The following is a 14,537-nucleotide window of genomic DNA, read 5'->3' on the forward strand; positions in this document are numbered from 1 at the left end:
AGGCAAAAAAAAAAAAAAAAATACAAGATGATCATGCAGGCTGTCAGCTTGGAGGAAATGATAAGGACATCCTGCACATCCTGATAAAGAGGACCTGCCTCTGTGCTGTCAATCGATGCCGCCACTCGCACCATGACAATAAAGCAGTGTGTGTGCGTATGTGTCATAGGAGAGGGAAAGAAAAAAACACACAAAAATAACACATGAACTCAAATGCTTATTTTGAAGTTGTAAGAGACAAAGCACAGTTAAACCTCCCTTAGTGACTAGATACTAAGAAAACTTTTCTCCTTCCCCTAAATAAATAGATATATAATAAAGTAGACCAGTGAAAGTGCATAGAGTACCACTTGTGTTGTGTGGGCTCCCTCTAGTGGCAGGTGAAATAATGACTCAATTAAATGCACACAAAAAAAAGTATATTTTCTCTCAATACCTTTTTCTTGTTTAACATTTTTAAAGTATACATTTATTTTTTTAGGAATCCAAAATAATTTTGGTTATAAAATCTCTGCCTTGTTTTTCCATGACTATGTTGGCCTACTGTATTTCAATTGGTTATGATTGCGGTACTTGACAAACACTGCAGTAGAAAGTAGGTCAGCGTTAATGTGTAAAGTGCTACTCATACACGGACACGTCATCATTTTCCCAATCAATAATGACAATCATAAAAAGGCGGAAAGCTAAGTGAAAGAACACGCAGCTTCCTGGACACTACGTACGTAGATACAGGAGATTTTATTAAACATTTGTGTACAAACATTGGCTGCAAATTTTTCCCAAACATGTTTGTCCTCATAGTACAGTATAACTTTGTACAGTTCTACGAACAGAACGCCAAATAGGGTCCAAAAATCCAAGACGGGGTGGTGGTGGGGGGGGGATACAAAGACAGTCTGTGATTGGCGGCATTCCCAGAACAACACTGAAGTGGAATTTTGGAATTGGAAAGTTATTCATAATTCGCGTTCCATCTTCAGCTTGCCTTTTCCGGCATAAAAAAAAAAACAACGGACGGGACGAACATGTGATAAACTTCAGTCATTTAAACAGGCGATGACACTTCTAAATAAGTGCATCCCCCTTTTACTTTTCCATTAATTTATTCCTTCAAGATTTTACAAATAAATAGACCCAGCGGACTTTCTATTCAAAGACTCGAACAAAGCTTATTAAATAAATACAAGTAAAAGGCATAAGAGGAGCTAAAGTAAGGACACAGGCAAGAATTTGGACTATCCTTCGTTCCGTTTTAACATTTACCAAGTTCAATTTACAGCATCGGCGTGAGAACGAGGGTGGTCCTTCAAAGATAAGACCCATTTTTTCAAAGGTCCTGTCTTGAGAAGAGATGTGTGGCTGTTTTCGGCGAAAAAAAGGCAACAGGAGAGATTTCCGCTGTCAGCGTCTTGCTAAAGAAAAAATCTGCGTAGAGGCACGACAGGGTCAGAGCGGTGTAGGCAATGGGGAAACACGGATGTCGTTGCGTGTCCCCCGATGCGGATGTTGAAATTGTGCGCTTGCTACACAAGGCCAAAATATGTGCTAGTAAACAACGATGGCGATCGAGTGAAACGGACCGACACGCTATTGCAATTGTGCTTCCATCCACTCGGATCGGCGTGACAAAATGTCCGAATGAAGTAGTCATTCACGCGTACGTGCGTTTCTAAGATTTGATATGCTCAAACGATCCAAGTTGAAGCACAAAAATGTGAGATATGTATCCGTATGTAGCCATAACAACTTCCTCGACAACACAAACGATGCTTTACTATGGATCTAAATGACAAGCTTTGTGCTGAAGGGACGAGTTTTTTTAAAATGGACACATTGGCCAGTTCTAAGTGGATGAGACACAAAAATAAGTTAAAATGTGTATAAAAAAAAAAATCATAAAAAAACAACAATCAACTAATCGTAGCTAATGATCGTGTGCAGTGACTATACAATGCAAAAGGGCCTGTAATGGGATCGACTTATTAAGTCTAGGGACAACAAAAATAAATAACATGCCTGCATGTTCATTGTAGACAAATAAAAAAATTAGAAATCCCCCAAATTCTTCAGAAAACGACTCACTATATGTTCCTTACGGGTAGTAATGTTGAAAGAAAAACTGGAAACTAACCAAAAGTCAATTATCTGGCCTGGTTAAGCATATTTTGGGGGGGGAAGCAATGCCCTCGCATGCCCCCTCTAGCTCCGCCAGTGCCGGACACTTCATGTCCAAATATGGTCACTCTAGTATTTTTTTTCACAAATTAATACTACTGGCTCAGTCCCAATGTATTTTTTGGGCATTATTAACCCATTTAAGATGTGGAAAATAGATTGACTGTCTGAATATGATGAAAAGTCATCACTTGGTCAGTGATGACACGTTTCCTTCAATGTCCCACATGATGTGACAACGTGATTATGGTGCAGTTTCATTTTTGTTCCGCACATACATTCAGTGGGGCGCGTATATTATCCAAACATATGACTGCGGTTTTAAAAAAATCCAGACACTTCTCCGACAGAAACCGTGAGTGGACCGCAACTGTGCTACTCAAACATGCACTTCTACTTCCAGAGATGAGATGACGTAAAAAACTTTGACAAACTTTATGGCGTTATTATTATACTCACCGCCACGGGATGTCAAACGCCGTGAGAAAAGCTTGTGTCACTGTCGCCTTCTGGAACAAGCAAGAAACGGGAGTATCTAAAACAACAAGGCTAAATTCCTGCTTATTTACCGCAAGGCTTCAAGTCAAGGCTAACCGCTAGCCGCCACTGTAATCAAACCGCTTAAAGTACACGTAGAAAAAAAAAAAAAAGTCTCTTCTCCGAGACCCTGGAATAAATTACATTTAACAATTTCGATTATAGCGTTAAAAGAAAAATTATGTACAACAAGGAACACATGAGCAACAGGATGTGACAAGAAGGAGGGAAACTTTCCCATGATAGAAAATATATTGCTTCCCAGATATTTCAGCTAACAAGACACACAAAGCGAGACAGAATGTTCCTTTGTGGTCGGACACAAACTGCAGGTGGTGAAATTGCGGTCCATTAGGAATAAACACCTTCCTTCGATAAGTCCTTCAAGTTCCTGCGTTGGCCTTCACCTACAGTAAACAACTTCTGTAGGCCTGCCATGAGATAGTTCCGGTAAACTCCACAATTCCACTCATCCTTTTTTTTTTGGGGGGTGGAAAATGTGCTGAGATGAAGTCTGCTTTGAAATGGACTGACAGGTTTTGTCCAAGTCTTCACTTGACCATTGTCTGACAAATTGAGGCCCAAATCACATAAAAACACAGAAGCAGGATTTTTTTTCTTCCTGTTGACTAATATGGAGAAAAATAGAGGAATGTAGATGAAAGTAAGGAGATTCCCAAGAGAGAGAGGAAAAAAAAATCCTTCCCAGGTGCGTGAGCGCTACGCGATGTAGTCAATTCAAAAAAACGTACTCCATCGTGCTTGAGGTAAACACAGTTGTTTCTATACCTCCGTGGAGAAGAGGATGCTCTGTCGTTTACTATCTGGAGTGGGGATGGTTTCCAACTGGAGGAAATACAGCAGCACCTGGACCTGTTAAAAAAAAACAGTATAGAATTGTTCGGGATGCACCGATACCAAGTACCGATACGTAGGGCAGGTTTGAATATTCGCTGATACGTAAAGAGAGCACAAAATGGTGCTTGACCTGTGCCATGACCTCCAGGGACCAGCTGTCCCCCATGCTGATGGGCTGGGTGGGGTTGGTGGGGATTTTACTATCCTTCTCGGCGGGTCTCAACAGCGTGGGGCCAAACACGGTGGCCAGGTTGTGAAGCGACATTTTGTTGACGCTCTCCTTTTCCGCCACCCTGGGGGCATAGAAGACACAATGTCACGAGAACACGTCACATGTCACATTTTCACATCTTGCATTGTGCCGCCGACGCCCACGTGACACTCGAGCCTTTTAATGAACCCAAATCGCCATGGTAACCAGAAGATAATATGCAGATGTCGTTTGATATCGCCCCCGCGGTGCGTAGCGGCTGCTTTCAATTTGATTGCATGAAATCAGACAATTGAAGCGAGTGCCGCCACGTAATCAAATTCCAAATGATGTGAGGAAACGAGATTATGGATATGATCCGCTTTTTTTTTTTTTTTTGGGTACCTCTTCAGGTGGTCCAAGAGAAAAAGGAAGGTGACCAAATTGGGTTCGGGTAACGACAGCAGTAGGTTCAACATGCAGCTCTCCTTGGCGACGCTGTCCGACAGAGCTGCGGAACAAAAAAGACCATCAGAAATGAACGTTGTTTTTCCCGAATGTTCAACCTCATTGACGAAAAGGTCAACGCACTAATTCCGCCCGCGAAATTGGGGTAGAGCTCGTCGGTGAAGAGCGGCTCCGGCAGTTCTCGGAAGTACAGCTTCAAGGTCCCGGCGATGGCGTTGACGTCCATCTCGCTCATCATCACCGACACGTCTTTGTGATCTACGCGGGAAGGACACTTTGTAATGACGGCGTCACCACGATACTTTTATCCAAACGCCTTTGAGGTCTACTCACTGGTGTCGAAGGCCGTCTTGAGGGCCTGGATGTCGGTGGCCACTCCAGAAACTCGATAGATGCCCACTTCCTCCATTCCCCTCCGTTCGATCTCCTCCAGGCACTGCCGGACTATGTAGGGCACCTTGGAACGCTCTCGTCTGGATAAAAATATGCACAAAATAAGAAGTTTCATCCAATAATGGATAAAAAAATGTCACTTCGCAAACTGACTTTGTAACGGTGGAGATCTTGACCCCGAACACCCCCATAGGTTTCCGCGAGGGCATTTTCTTCAGGCTGAACTCACGGCTGGTGAACTTCATGGATAGTTTGACTTCGATCTGTTGCAGGAAGTCGGGACTTGGGTTAGAAAGCACCAAATGACAGGAGGAGTACGTTTTGATTGATGCAAGAATGCAGAATGTGCCAAAGATGGGAGTCAAGTGTGAGAAAAGTTTTATTGATGTACCCCGTTCATTGGAATGACAGTTCTTTGCCAGTCTTTTCCTTGGAGAGCTTGAGGGTCCAGCTGAGTGGTGGGGAAAAAAAGAAAGATTAGTTTTGGGACTATTGTTTTTGCAATAAATAAATAAACAAAATAATTTTTTTAAATATCATTTTTACAGATGAACCTTTGAAATTTTCCAATTTTATGACAAAGACTCTTACAATAAATTTCAATGTATTGCAACTTAAAAAAATGTAATCAAATAAGAGACATCTAAATCAAATAAAATTGCATATTTTCAATTTGTGCCTTTAATAGTACACATTACAATATCAGCTTTATTATCTATTGTCTGACTTGCATGGTGTTGTAAATACAATCCACTTTCCCGATATGTCAAATTGTGTTTGTTTTAAGGACAATCATGCAGTGCTGTGTGCAGCATTTTCCCTTTTGTTCGGATTTGCACAGATCATTGTGCTTGGAATGACATCATCTGTGCAGTGGTTGTGTGCCAAGAGCGACCAATAGAGGACGCTGTCCTTCACTTTGAGCAACGCGGAGGCTGCGTTAGTAAAGCGCTATTGGATACAATCACATATTTTCTCCTCTTTTGTAGATGCAGAACGTTTCAGGTCTTTTCTGTAAAATAGAATGGACCCCATTTGCAACTTTGAATAAATGATATTTCTCCCTTCTTTGTTACTATTATTCTATAAGCTTGTGACGTCTAACTATTATGAATGTAATTTCCTTCTGTGCAATGCAAGTGATCTTCACAAAAATGAAAATCCAAAGCTCTTGTCAAAGATTCTATTAGAACTACTTCAGATTTTCCAGCCTCATTATAACCCAAAAAGAAACCCGCTTATTAACATTTCAATTTCCTTCAGTCCATCCGCCCCCGAGTGTCCTCTCATTACATAATGACGGCAAAGTGATCCGATCTGACGATTCACGCTCGGTTTAAGTCATTCGCGGGACAATAACGTGAATTTCATGCTCGACGGCGGCGCTGCAGATAACCCGCCTGTAAATGAGTCACGGCGGGCTCTGCGGAACGGAAGGTGACGTCATGTCATACCGGGATCTGTCCTTTGCCCATGATGCGGTCCATGCTTTCGCCGTCCTCTTTGTTCTGCTTGCTCTTATTGTAGCACTTCTCGTAGCAGAGCAGCCGCAGGGTCTGCGAGCCCTCCAGCTCGATCTCGAACTCCTGGCGAGGGCAAGAAAATACATCTGTGTTGATAGATCCATAAATATATCATTTTTTTTTTTATTGGTCTGTGACACAAATCAGCGCAATACAAAACGGATCGCCGCATTTTTTATCTTTCTCGGTGACATAGAAAAAAAAAATCAACATTCCCTCCCGCATATGGTTGGCACATGGCGTCGGGGTTCGCTTCACATTAGGACAGATGCGAGTCATCACCAGCAGCTCCTCATTAGCTGCCATTACTTCCACTCTGCTGAACAAACTCCTCAGAGACTTTGACGGCAAAACATTTCATTGCAGATGCCCCCGAGCAACCGATTGGGTCCGACTTCCCACATCCAGCTGTGCCGCTGACGTGAGCATCCGCTTAACGTGTTATATGTTTGCGGGGGCCGAGTATGTCACGCTTGGGTTATTTAATATAACAACACAGTGATTGTCGACGGGAACAACGGTTACCATTTGTGCTAAGCTAACATAAGGTTGCTCACCTCGTTCCATTTGGGTTCGGTGGTGTATCGATACACTCTCGTCTTGGCTTTGTTTGAAAAGAAGCCGAAAGAATCCACCTCCAATGTGCAATAGAGATCTGCAAGAAATAAATAAAGCGGTCAGAAGATTTAATCACGATGATAAAAGTACCAGACTAACAGCTAAAGGCGGCGTTTATCTTGAACCCGATTCCTCGCTCGAGTGAATTAGCGAGAACTTAATTTGGGCTGATCTGTTTGGTTTTGCCCCGTATGACTCACTCAAGCTCTGTTTGAGGCCGGAGGCGGAGTGGACGATTACATTCAGGAACCCGCAGAGACCCGAGGCTTCATCCTCTGGAAAAACAGTCAGAGGAGAGAGATGGAAAAAGGATACAATAAACAGAGAGGAAGCATTAAGAAAAACATGCCGATCTGTGTTTGTGCTGGAAGACAATGCGGGCTAATATTATTGCTGCACTGCATCAAACATTTGGCTTGACTTTTTTTTTTTTGGGGGGATATTGAAACAAATAGTTTTTGTTTTCATAGAATGTGAGACTAGGAATTAGGTCGTCTTATTTGGATAAGCAATTTTAGTTGGATAAACAACAACAGCAAGTTTCTCACCTTCTTTACTGACACTAAGTGGGACGTGATGGACTGTTTGAAGCTTGACGCAAGAGTTGGTCAACATTTGGAGCTCCATGGAAGATAAGGAAGCAGCTTTAAAACCTTGGAAAGAAATGGCCCAAAAAATATTTTAGAAGGAGAATGGGGAAAAAAAAGATCAGGCTGTATGTCGGGTTGAGGAAAACCTACATTTCTTCTGCTGCTCTTTGATGAGCTCTTTCCACTCGGCACGCTCGTAGTCGGATGAAATGAGAAAGCTGTAGCTCTGAAACACGACATGAATCATTTGTGAGGACAGACGTGTCATGACTATTCTTGCTGAAACAGATTCAACATGCAAATTACAACAAAGTAGACAAAAAAGATAGAGCCCTGAGGAACACCATTTTCAAAATGCAAAATATATGTATATATATATATATCTTTACCTTGCCATTTTTATTGTAGACTCTGAGATGCATGCTCGGAGAAGTCAAGAGCAGCAGCGACTCCTGCTCGGACAGCTTCTTCCTGAGGCGGTCGATGACCTTTGAACCTTTGTTGGCTCTCTGAAATGCGCCGAAAACATCTTTCAGCAAAAAAAGCTTTCGATAAACAGTCTCTTTTTGTTTTCTGGTTTACCTTTTCTCTTTGGATCTCACTGCGCAGGTGTGAGATCTTCACCTTCATGGCATCCAGTTCTTCATCTGGGACCTGTGGGATTGTGAGGGGTTCGGCCTCTTCTGGGCCCTGGAAGGTGAGCTCGCTTAACGGGATGTACCACTTGCTGTCGTACTGTTGGTTTTTACTGTTGAGGAAAAAAAGGAGTTTCAGTTTATGCAATTTTGCTATCTTGTAGTTGGATTTTAGAGTAAATATAGTGTATGTTGTGCTTTCAAGATGTGCTGACTTGGATTTTTTTTTTTCTTACCCTGCAATTTGTTTTTTCAGTTTGGCGCAGAGCAGCAGGTCGGTGAAGAGAAAGACGTGTCGCAGTTTCCTGGCGCCCTCCACCAGCTCTACCATGAAGCTGTCCTTCAGTAACTGGCGATTCTGTGGATTGGAAACAAAGAAACGCTCACAGGTAAGTAAACACGGGATCGTTATCTTTATTTCACATAGGAATCAAAAACAAAAATATAATTTTCACAACCCCAACATTTGATACTGCAGCCATTGACACTAGAAACAAAGAAACAATAAACCCCCCCCCCCCCCCCATTTCTTCTCTATTAAGTACAAACAAAAGGTGAAACTATTTATTACAATAATCAATGTGATGTAAAATCTTGAAAAATGTTTTCTGAATGGCGAGCGTTAATTTCGGGGAGAACGAAGAATGGAATCAGGTAAGATTTTTTTTTTCTGGGTGTTCTGGCCATCTCACTGATGTCAGACTATGTAATGAGGCTGCAAAACTAAACTTGATCAAAAGAGGGCGGTGTTGTCAAGAGAAAGGTTTTACAAGAATGACATTTCTAGCCAGCAGAACAAAACCAAATTTGAACGCTTATACGAAAGCATTTATGTTTCCACAGTACTATCAAGAGGCTTTAGGGGAAGCATAAAAAAATATATATATACATTTATATAACTTTTTATTTTATTAATTATATTTGGTCGTCTATCTTTATGTCCAGACAACAACAAAAAAAAAATTCTGTGGTTTTCTACTTGTCTCAAAGGATGACATCACAAACGTTCAGGAGGGATTACATCATCATCTTCTCTTCCTCCACCCCCAACGATGCAACCCCCTCACCTCCATCAAGAACACATACTGTCACCGCCAGAACATACTGAAGAGAATACGGTGTGTCTTTTTTTTATTTTTTTTTTATAAATGAAAGCAAAGAGCTGACAAAAGAGCTCCGCCGCAGTGTTCCCACCTGAGGAGGTGGTGATGCCTGGCTGAGACAAAGAGAATGAGCATCATCATCATCTTTTGTTGCACCGTGTAATCTCTGTGACCATCTTTTCTTGTTTATCATTGAAAAGCAATAAATGGTCCAAATAAAAGATCAGAATGAAAATCTCGGGTGTGAGTGACATCGTTCAAAAAAAAAAATGGACTGGACAAAAGCGAATGGGAAATTGATTGCAGCAAACAACATAAAATGAGGGTCAGCGAGGACTTGGCTCGGAAGTCATGCAGATTTTATTCATTCACTGGGTGTCCCACTCACTCCTAATTTTAAGACTCATCTTTTACACAGCTAGTCTAGAGCCTGAGTCGTGATAAATGCAAAAGTGAGTCAGTGGGAAGACAAACTTAAAAAAAAAAAACAACTAAGAGGAATGCGGACAGTGCGTACTAAGAAAGCCCGGCTGCAGATTAAATATTGACGTCTCCTGAAGCGGCCTCGCTGTGCGTATACCCGAGTAATGGCATGAATTTACAAAATCCACATGTATTTTTAGTACTCAACGCACGCTTGGAGGGACATCTTTGCGCCCAAGTGTTTATACAAGCTGGAGCGCGAGTACACTCACGTGCTCGTGACATAACAGAGCCAGCCGGTCTGTGTGCATTTGGACTTGACGTACACAGACGACGCACACGGCCACTTCATTAGGTACACATCTAATCCAGGCGGCATCGTCGTTTGGATTTTAATGAAGCGTCTTCTCCACTGGCTTCAAACTGGCCAATAATTCACGTCTGTCTAACCTTTAATAACCTCGGGCATATCCGATACTGTACTCAAGATACAGTGAGTAGCAATATAATGAGCGCCATTGATTTCCATGTGCAGCTTTCATGTATCTATCATAAATATTTGATGTCTGGTGTGGACAGACCAAGATGGAAGTGAGTCCAGTAGGAATACAAAAGGGGGCGGGGCAAGCTGCAAACGTGTGTGTGTGTGTATGTGAGTCTTTGCAGAGGGTGCAGTAATAACCTACATGTAAGAAAGGGGAGGAGCCATATCAGGTTTTTCTTTCCTTCACTCACTGCCCCCCCCCTCACACACCATTTATGAATAATTAAGTAGGGCTCGACCCGTCGGAGCGGCGGCCTGGTGGCTCATTACCGACATTATGTACGGCCGTGTCACGAAAGCTTTCAATCAAGGAGCATCCAATCATGTGCATCAAGTCATCTCAAGGGATGATAGACAGCGCTGTGGGAGGGAGCAGTGGAGGGGGGGGGGGGGGGTACGCGCTTGGAAAACCACAATGGGCAAGTGGAGGATGAGCCCCCCCTCTTCTTCGAGCAGCCAACCAAAGTGTGACCATATAAGGGCATGAGCTCCGCGTTAGGCTGCAGATTGGCGACACGCTAGAAGCTATTCTGGTTTTAATGGTGATTTCAAGGTTATTTGGAGGGCGGGGTTATGACATCATCAGGTCGCACGTAATTGAAGAGAAGGGAAAAAAAATTGTGGCGGGAGAAGCGAATGCCTCCGCTTTGAAATGTCTCACCTCTCCCTTCTTGACAGTCATCAGCTGGCGGCGGGGTGTGGATTCCTCGTTGATGCTGGACAGGAAATTTTGGGAGATTCGCAAAGCGTCCTGGAGAAGCGGGTGGTCCGGGTGGCTAGTGGGAGTGTGTTTGAGCAAATCCTGAGTGTGGAAGAAAAAAAAAAAAATGACAACCTGAGTGTGTAACGTTTGAATAGTTCAATCAAATTCGGAATCATCACCGACATAAACATGATTTTATCCGAGGTTTTTTATTTTACTTACATGAAGCACCAATGTGCTCCGCGTCACTCTGTCCACCGGTTTATAAAGCAAAGCTGTGGACAATATAGAGAAAAAGTTTCAACATTTCCATCCATATTGAATCCGACAAAATGACAACAAATGAGGACGACTGACCCTCGAGGGAATTCTTCGCTGTCGGCTCCTTGCAGTCCTTGGGGCTTCTCACCTTTAAGTTCTGTTTGGAAGACGGCGAATTGAGACAAAGGCGCGGCGGGACCGCTCAATGACGTTCATCCGCTCCCACGTTAACGATGCCACCCTCGGAGCCACCATCTTGCTCGGGTGGCTCAGAGTCATGCGTCACCCCTCGCTCCATTAACAACGCTTGCAGATAAATTGCTCATTGTGCACGGAAAGAGCAGCCCCATCATGATGTATGCTTTGAAAAAGTGGGAGCCATATTGCCTAATGAGTGGGCCATTAGACTGCAAATAATAACCACCGTTTGTTTTCATTCTGTCAAGTCTAGAGTTGCAGATATACTACTCATAATGATAATAACATTAATATAAAATATAATAATAATAATGTCCCTTTGCCACATTTTCAATGTCAATTTAGGGAGCGATTTTGAAAATGTGTCACGATTACCTCGGAGATTTCGGAAAACTGCGTGTTGGCTTGGCAGCACTTCTCGGCCGTCTCCACCGCCAGCTCGTAGTTGTCCACAAACGCCCTGTAGACGCCTAACTGGCTGGCCTGAAACGGAGAAGAGCACATCTTGGTCAACTCAAATTGTCTTTCACTATAGGTTGGAGAAAAACATTTTTTCTTTAATTTAGTTTGGCATAGAAAAATATATGTTTGGACATTGTGAGTCACGCCTTCCTAATTATAATTTCTTATATATGACTGACACGACAACAGCATGTAACCACGGCAACCTCACAGGGTGTCCGTTGCCATAGCAACACCCAAGCACATGTGTGACTGAAGCTCTAAAAGCACATTCAGGGAGCTGAAATTTGACATCATTTCACTAATTGCAGAGTTTCCTGGCCTGGAAATGAGCTTGGATGTATTTCCCTTGCCGGACCGCTGCAAAGTATTAAAAACCTTGAGTGTGCATCAAATGGGAGTAATCAGGGAAATGGCAGGATGACCCCAAACTCAACCAGCTTCTGCCCGTCACGGCAGTGTGTGAAAATTGATTTAGGGAGGAATGTGTGGTCACAAGTTTGCTACACTTTGCAAATATTTTTTGCTAGCGTGGCTCAATAGATCACTTGATGATGAATATTTTGGAATACAAACAAGAATCACACTTGAAATAGTAATAAAAAGTTTTACTTTGCATATAGGAACAAGCAGCGGCGGTGTAATTGAACGCTATTTTCAGCTTCCGACGCTTTTGACTTGTCACCGACGCTTTGCCTCTTCTCTTCCTCCTCCTGCTTCTGATGTTTCATGATCCCTAAGCCCGTCAAAGCTGCGATCCTTAAATCCACTTGCCACCCTTACTCGGCTCGAGACGCCTCCCCCTTAAAAATCTCCGCCAACGTTCCTCGCTCCTTCGGCTCTCATCTAATCTCATCCTCTAATGCGGCCGCTGTTGTGTCGACTTTTATTTTATGCTAAAACGAGCAAATGAGCGGCAGCTGAAGGGAGAGCGGAAGAATCCGTGCAAGTAAACGCTCCTCAGCGACTACGTGGCTGCGTAAACATTTTGTGTCAAAGAGGAGTGAATGATTGATTATATACTGTGGCGCTTGAAACTGTAATTACATCACGCTTTGAGTGTAAAATGGTGAGATGGTCGCTGATGGTCCACCTCCACCCCTCCCCTCCCGGAATTGCAGGTACAACGGCGTTCCGAGTACTTCCCACGAGTCACGAGCCGTCTGTTCCTCAGATATCAGGTCATATTTCACACTATAACATTTTAGTACATCTGCTCCACAGAGGTCAAGGCCATTAAACCTTTTTTTTTTTTTTTTTCGTCGGGCAATGGAGAAGGGGAGATGTAATTATTTTAGTGCTGCGTCGACACTTTCGGGCTAAACTGCAACATCGCCCTGGTACGAGATTCATTTCTGGCTGAGTGAAGGCAGGAAGGAAGGTAACGAGACTTTTGGATGGCAGGAAACAAATATTCTACGAGAGCGAGCGAGCGAGTGTGAGAGAGCTGTGTCTTTGAGACACAAAGCACACACACAGAGCAGCGGCGGTCTCAGCTGCACGAGGCCAAAAAAAGGCAGCATTGTGAAACAAGCTTGCGCCTCCCTCTGTGCGCTAGAGCATGAGAGTCTGTGAGGGTGAGAGGGCCGGATAAAAAAAAAAGAAAAAAAGAGGACCGAATGAGGCCAACAGCATTTAGGGAGAGAATTAACAACCGATTCATTGTGATGGGTTAATTGAGACGCTGTGTGAGTGATTAAAAGGAGCGGGCGGGTCTGTGACATCATCGGGGTGATAAGTTTGCGAGGAGCCTCACTAGTTTTTGGAAGAGATCCCCGACTCTCTGATGATGGCTCCATTGCTGGACGCGGGGCAGGAGGCCGTCGTAGAACTCCTTGTGGATCTCGTAGAGCTCAGGCACTTTGAAGAAGATGGTTTCGATCTGGGACACGGAGAGCACGGGCTGCGACGTGGTGGCCGCCGCTTTCAAAGGCTTCATGGGCTGAAAATATGACACAGAGATCTCAACTTAGACAAAGTTTTCCATTCTTGCCTGATTTTATGGACAAACGTTTTAAAATAACTCCGGCAGACTACATGAGTAACTGATCTAGCGACGATTGGTAAATAGAGGAAATGAGTAGTGTGTGTGTGTGTGTGTGTGTGTGTGTGTGTGTGTGTGTGTGTGTGTGTGTGTGTGTGTGTGCAATCTCACCAGCAGCAGTGCCTCCAGGTGACTGAGGTATGTTTCTTCGCTGGCCAAAATCCCAGACAGGACCCACTTCCTCATTTCCAAACCTTTCTCCAGGTCACATTCCGTCTGCAACACAGACAGACATCCATTAAAATACAAGCCTTAGGGTTTTTTTTTGTTTTGTTTTTTTTTTTTTGGGCCAAACATGTTCAATAAATAACAGCCAAACATAATCGGAGGCTCTTCACTTTTTTTCTAGAAATCCTTCATCCTGATTTCCCCGCCGCCACGGGGCCGGTCAAAGCTCGCCGAGGAGAACGATCATGAAAGAAAACAGACAGACAGATAGCGAGATTCCTCGGGCTGCCTTGCTTTGCCGTGAACTTACTCAAACAGGCAGGATGTCCCAGAGGAGGAGGAAGGTTGCTGTATAAATACCTGTGTGTGAACGAATAACACACACAAGCACGATATAAACAAAAAAAAAGAACAATACAGAAGTGCACCAAATCATTTTCAGCGTTAAATATTGGCATAAAATTATTCAAATGTGTTGAAATGTCCATCACAGTAGCTGCAGCTCAGGAGACGCATTTGGAAAACCGAGTAGCGTCGATGGTAATAACGTTATTGCTAACCTCTGCTTCCCTTTCCCGCAGAGTGCGGGAGAACGTCAGCCCCGACAAACGCTCAAATTGCAAATGTTATGCATTTTATTA

General features: G+C 43.4%; 1 protein-coding gene across 4 annotated transcripts in view; it reads right to left on the reverse strand.

Moving 5' to 3' along the window:
* The window catches only part of bcr (BCR activator of RhoGEF and GTPase), a 36,967-nt gene that overhangs the window by 257 nt on the left and 22,173 nt on the right, over positions 1 to 14,537 (reverse strand). For 3 of the 4 annotated variants that reach the window (XM_085926590.1, XM_085926589.1, XM_085926588.1), the window contains exons 4-24: positions 13,840 to 13,944; positions 13,441 to 13,626; positions 11,598 to 11,705; positions 11,121 to 11,181; positions 10,986 to 11,038; positions 10,722 to 10,862; positions 8,227 to 8,348; positions 7,938 to 8,103; positions 7,745 to 7,864; positions 7,506 to 7,581; positions 7,314 to 7,418; positions 6,966 to 7,040; positions 6,705 to 6,802; positions 6,079 to 6,210; positions 5,016 to 5,075; positions 4,778 to 4,887; positions 4,565 to 4,704; positions 4,355 to 4,489; positions 4,169 to 4,274; positions 3,704 to 3,866; positions 723 to 3,588 (exon numbers count right to left, since the gene is read on the reverse strand). In XM_085926590.1, the coding sequence (XP_085782716.1) occupies positions 3,499 to 3,588; positions 3,704 to 3,866; positions 4,169 to 4,274; positions 4,355 to 4,489; positions 4,565 to 4,704; positions 4,778 to 4,887; positions 5,016 to 5,075; positions 6,079 to 6,210; positions 6,705 to 6,802; positions 6,966 to 7,040; positions 7,314 to 7,418; positions 7,506 to 7,581; positions 7,745 to 7,864; positions 7,938 to 8,103; positions 8,227 to 8,348; positions 10,722 to 10,862; positions 10,986 to 11,038; positions 11,121 to 11,181; positions 11,598 to 11,705; positions 13,441 to 13,626; positions 13,840 to 13,944 (2,352 nt within the window). In that variant the 3' untranslated portion in view covers positions 723 to 3,498. Of the gene's footprint in view, positions 1 to 722; positions 3,589 to 3,703; positions 3,867 to 4,168; positions 4,275 to 4,354; positions 4,490 to 4,564; positions 4,705 to 4,777; positions 4,888 to 5,015; positions 5,076 to 6,078; positions 6,211 to 6,704; positions 6,803 to 6,965; positions 7,041 to 7,313; positions 7,419 to 7,505; positions 7,582 to 7,744; positions 7,865 to 7,937; positions 8,104 to 8,226; positions 8,349 to 10,721; positions 10,863 to 10,985; positions 11,039 to 11,120; positions 11,182 to 11,597; positions 11,706 to 13,440; positions 13,627 to 13,839; positions 13,945 to 14,537 lie in introns of those variants that run through there. The other variant, XR_015067779.1, reaches the window with a different exon arrangement.

This window comes from Syngnathus leptorhynchus, chromosome 12, assembly GCF_054491065.1.
Source record: "Syngnathus leptorhynchus isolate UIUO chromosome 12, UIUO_Slep, whole genome shotgun sequence".
Classification (NCBI taxonomy): Eukaryota; Metazoa; Chordata; class Actinopteri; order Syngnathiformes; family Syngnathidae; genus Syngnathus; species Syngnathus leptorhynchus.